General features: G+C 45.8%; 1 protein-coding gene across 5 annotated transcripts in view; it reads right to left on the reverse strand.

The window, feature by feature from the left end:
- The window catches only part of DIAPH1 (diaphanous related formin 1), a 102,842-nt gene extending 99,388 nt beyond the window's left edge, over positions 1–3,454 (reverse strand). For 4 of the 5 annotated variants that reach the window (XM_027042967.2, XM_027043003.2, XM_053222231.1 and 1 more), the window contains exon 1: positions 3,209–3,454. In XM_027042967.2, coding sequence (XP_026898768.2) covers positions 3,209–3,325 — 117 coding nt within the window. In that variant the 5' untranslated portion in view covers positions 3,326–3,454. The remainder of the gene's footprint in view (positions 1–3,208) is intronic. The other variant, XM_027042990.2, reaches the window with a different exon arrangement.
- Positions 3,455–5,127: the final 1,673 nt, after the last annotated feature.

The raw sequence follows: 5,127 nt of genomic DNA on the forward strand, positions 1-5,127 counted from the left end.
TTCATTTTGAATTTTTATTTTCCTTCATCCTAAAGACCTCTGCAAGGAACTGCAACAATGCTGGAGAAAGGATATGCTTATGGCCCAGGAGGAGAAAGATTCACGAAGAATCAGGAAATACCAGGCAGCCCAGCTTCAGCCACAAGTATCAGCATCTCTAACAACCCAATGTTTTTAAAAGGTGATTCCCAACCACTTTTTAAACTTCAACTCCATCTGCTTTCCACCCAAGATGTCTCAGAGGATAACAGTATCTTTGCCAATATGTAAGCTCTGCCTTCCATTCACTTGATCTGTACTTAGAACCTGCATAAGCCTGGAAAGGTATGCAGCAGCTTAAAGAGATGAGAAACTCCTCAAATGCAAACAAATAACCTTCAGGCACACTAAGTCCAAACCAGTGGAGTTTTATAAAGTACATTCTTTTTTTTTTTTTTTTTAATGTTTATTTTTGAAGGAGAGAGAGAGAGAGAGAGCGCATGAGCAGAGACAGGGGCAGAGAGAAAGGGAGACACAGAATCCAAAGCAGGCTCCTGGCTCTGAGCTGTCAGCACAGAGCCTGACACGGGGCTCAAACCCACAGACAGGGAGATCAGGATCTGAGCCGAAGTTGGATGCCCAACCGACTGAGCCAACCAGGTGCCCTTTTTTAAATTATTATTTTTTTAATGTTTATGTATTTTTGAAGGAGAGAGAGAGCACACAAGCAGGGAGAGGGGCAGAGAGAAAGGGAGACTTATCAAGTATATTCTTAATGGGATTCCAGAGAACACACTCTAGCAAAGGTGGAGCAGGCAAAACAGTTCTTTTAGCTTGTAGTTCAAAAAACTAAGCCATGGGTAACAAAAACACACCAGCAATTTTTCCCCCTCCACGCACCCACATATACACACAGACACAAAGACAAGTGGATTGCAATGCCCCTCCTGGTCTCTCACTGTCACAGAGTTCTCATAAAAAGAACAATGAGAGAATATTCTGATGCCTTGAGGTAAGTTACAGTTGGCAAGAAAGGGGTTAAGTAGCACTACTTTTCTGGAAACTTTCCAATCCCCTAGCTCTGAATGCAATTCTACTCACTACCAGCGCTACACAATTTTTTTTCTTTCTCTCTCTCTCTCTCTCTCTCTTTTTTTTAAACATTTCAGCCGGTTAAGAGTTAACACCAACACCTCAGAAAGAAAAAGAGAACTTGGTTCGGCTCCACCCTCTGTAAAGCAAATACCAAAAACTCTGAGCCAAATCCACCCAGCATACACAAGAGTCCATGGACATTCCAAAACACAGGTGAAAAAAAGTTAAGTTTCCTCAGGTATCTCAACTTCAATTCCTTTCACTTGTGAAACACGCAGGTATTAGGTAAAACAAAAGCACAAACAAAATTCTATTTAAGGACCTGAAAAACATTACAAGCCACAGAGTTCAATACATCAGCAGGAATAGCTAGAATGTGGGTGAGGAAGGTCAAACAGTACCCATGGAAACAAGAGCAAAACAACAATAACAGATATATGTATGTTTATAATAAAAAAGGATTATAAGCCCCAGAATTTAATTCTTAGAAGGAAAGCTCTCTAACTAGAGTGTCAGTTACTATCCTAAACAAACATAAGGAAATGTTTCTTTAATCACGAGGGGGAGGGTCCTCACTACCATTAATTCTACATTTCTGGAAAAACAGATGTTCACCAGATTAAAAAAATAAATTAAAAAAAAAAAAAAAGAAGGCAGTTACTGACAGCCCATAAGTCACTGGAAAGGACAGTCCAGAAGCACCTGCCTTGCTAGAAATAGGTAGGAAGAGATGAGTCACTATTTTAATTCTGCTTAGAACTCTCCACATCTCAATCCTCTAGGTCCCAAAGCAACATTTTCTTCCTGTTTCTATCATTTTATCAGTTTTCTTCCCAAATTTGTGGGTTTGGATCAGAAAACTAAAGGTTGGGGATAAAGGAGCAAAGAGTCAGAATCCATTTGGTTACTAGAAAGAGATACCGTGGTGGAGGCATAATCACCTGGAAGAAAAGACTAATAACTACAATTACAACTAGCAAACGATTATTAAGATCCAAGACTATTTCCCTCTCTTGGATAGTGTCCCATATCTTTCAAAGCTTTTACAGTAAAAAGCAAACAAATAGCTCCCTGGAGAGAGGAGTAAACAAGATTTAATGTGGGCAAAGGTAATGAAATATGATAGTGTTACATGAATATCAGTATTCTTTCTAACTCAGATTGGAAGTCACTGACACCTGGGGACAGCTATACTCTTTCTTGTACAGGTAGGAAAAGGGATGTCACTAGCCTGTCACACAGGAGGTGGCAGAAGAATTGAGATGGTTTTCATGGGAAACATAAAAAGCGATTCAATTACTCAAACTTCTTGGACTTGCAGCCTAACTTCCTCCCTATGAGGAAGGTTTATCACCATCCTAAATCAAGAAAGGCATCATCATGAGAGAAGTTCTAACCCTCTGAAAAGTGATAAGCAACAGGGCAAAGAGGCAGGTTCTCGGGATGGAGAAATACTGGGAAACAAATTAACGTCATGCCCAATGACCATAGGACCTGGGCAGGAACCCATTCCTGCAATCACAAGGACAAACGTCCAGGGAAGGTAGAAGCCAAGTCAGGTAACATTCCAGAGGGGAAGGATTATCAGGTGACACCGGGCTGAGGGCCCAGAGCCCGGGCGAGGAGGGAGGAAAGTTAGCAGGTGAAAGGGATCAATCTTGAGAAGGAAGTGACCTTTAAGAGAAGCAAATAAGAGGATACAAAAAAAAAAAGGGGGGGGGGGAGGGGTTGTGGAAGGGTAATAAATAATGGACCCAGAAAAACACAGAGGACAAGATAGAGAAGGCGTGTGCGGGTAACAGAGGAAGAAGAAAGGAAGTGGGGCTGAGAAGGAAGAGATGGGGCTAAGACCCGCCGGGCTATGGGGGCGGAGGGCAGAGCGTACGGGCTGAAGGGGTGAAGGAAGCCCCGAGGCTGCCGGGGCAAAAGCCGGGTGGGACTCCGGGGATTCCCGAGGTCCCGGAGGGGTAGGATGTCCGGCTGTGGAGCCCAGGACCGAGCAAACAGAGAGAGAGGCGCGGGGGCGGCTCCCTAGAGACGGGCGTACAGCCCTGGGGTCGGCTGCGGGGGTTACCGGGGACCGGAGGACGGTTACCGGGCTAGGCTGAAGGAACCGGGTGGGAGGGACACTCACAAATTTCTTGGATTTGCCGCCGTCGCCGCCCGCCGCAGGCAGTTCGTCCGGGCTCCGGCCCTTCTTTTTGTCCCGGGTCCCGCGGCCGGGACCCTGGCCCCCGCCGAGCGGCTCCATGTCCAGGTTCGCGCTGGCAGATGACCCCGCGCCTACGCCGCTCCCGCCGGGCAGCTCCCGCCGGGCAGCTCCCAACCGGCCGCCGCCGCCCAACAGCTCCCTCCTCAGCCCGCCGCCGCGCCCCGCCTCATTAGTATGCCGGGCTGCGCGCGCCTCATGAATATACAACGACGACGCCTCGCTCCCGCCCGCCTGCCCCACTTCCGCCCGGACCAGCAGCTCCTACCAATGGGGGAAGTGAGAGGGTGGAGGGAAGGCGCGGAAGCAAGCTACCTGCCTGGCGGACCTAACCATTCGGACTCACGTGGGGGGGGGGGGTGGAAATGGTGGTGAGTGGGCGGTGCAACTCTGCGGCCTCGACAGGGAATAGCGCCACCTGGCGGTCGGAGCGGCGCAGGCCTCCCCGCTCCCACACTGCCCACGTGGCTGTAAAGCCTATACCCTCTCACACCCTAGACCAGGATCTTATCTAAACAAAAAATCAAATAAGAGATGTCATTTTGGCCGAAAATCCAGTGCGGGTATTTCAACGATAATACAGTTTTTTATGTGTGCAACATCAGTGGAGCACATGAAAAAATTTGAAAGTGGCAGTTATTTATTGAAAGCTATGTGCCTGGAACAGAGAGTGGTCCAGAGCAAGTGCTAGACTGGAGTTAGATCACCTAGTTTTGAATCGCAGGTCTATTTCCCAGTGGTGTTTTTTATTCTGAAAAACTAGTTATTGCCAACAGGTGACTACTCAGGAATAATAGTTACCATTTACCATGCACTTGCTCTAAACCAGACACTATGCAAAACTCTCCGTGTTGTTCCTCACTGAATCCTGGCATTGCCATGTGACAGACTCCATTAGTCTCACCATTTTACAGATAGAAAATTTGGGACTTCTGAGAGTTAAAGTGACTTGCTCGAGGGCACATAAGTGATAAAAAAAATTTTTTTTAATCCAGATTAGTCTGGGAAGTCCTATGTTTGACCAGGATATCCTACTGACAAAAACCAAACCTGAGTGAAAAGAGCAGGTGTTCTCGAAGAGTGTGTTCTTTGCTCATCCAGCTTCATTTCTCCCTCAGTAATCTCATCCATTCTCCCAGCTACATCTGTTCCTTCTGTGAAAAATATGTGGCCCCCAGTAGGCCCTCAAAATATGGATGGAATTATCTCACCCACAGCTGACAAAAGATTTCAAATATATGTTCCTGGAGGGAACTCTGAGACCCCAGTGCTCAGTTTAGGGCATGGGATATTATTTTCGAAGCTAGAGCACCGACACAGGATCAAAGCATGGAAGGAATGATCCATCTATCACTCTTCTTTCTCATACCGCTGTCTACATCTGCTATACCATTTACCTCACTCTTTATTGGATTATGAACGTCAGGGAAGGGTCCACATTTGTGGCTACTACAGTATCTAGCATCATTCTTCACCAAGACAGTTAAGATAACAAGCAACCACTTGTCAGGCACCATGCTAAGCACTTGACGTTTTATCTCAGTGTATCTTCACCAACTAGCATTACCATTCCAAACATACAGGTTCCAAAACATCAAGTCATCTTCTACTCCCTCTCTTAAGCTAGTAATTGCTCAGGTTTGTCTAACTCTTAACCAGAATGCTTTAAGAACTCCCTATATATGAGTAACATAATCCACGTAGAATTCATACACAGGGCCTAAGATAAGTGTTGAATGAATGTTAACTATGATTTTTATTATATACATCATGACCCCCATTTCTTCTCCTTTCATACATAGGCAGCTAGCAAGAATTAAGAATATTCCCAGGAAGGCAAAAGG

The sequence above is a fragment of the Acinonyx jubatus genome, chromosome A1, assembly GCF_027475565.1.
Source record: "Acinonyx jubatus isolate Ajub_Pintada_27869175 chromosome A1, VMU_Ajub_asm_v1.0, whole genome shotgun sequence".
Lineage (NCBI taxonomy): Eukaryota > Metazoa > Chordata > Mammalia > Carnivora > Felidae > Acinonyx > Acinonyx jubatus.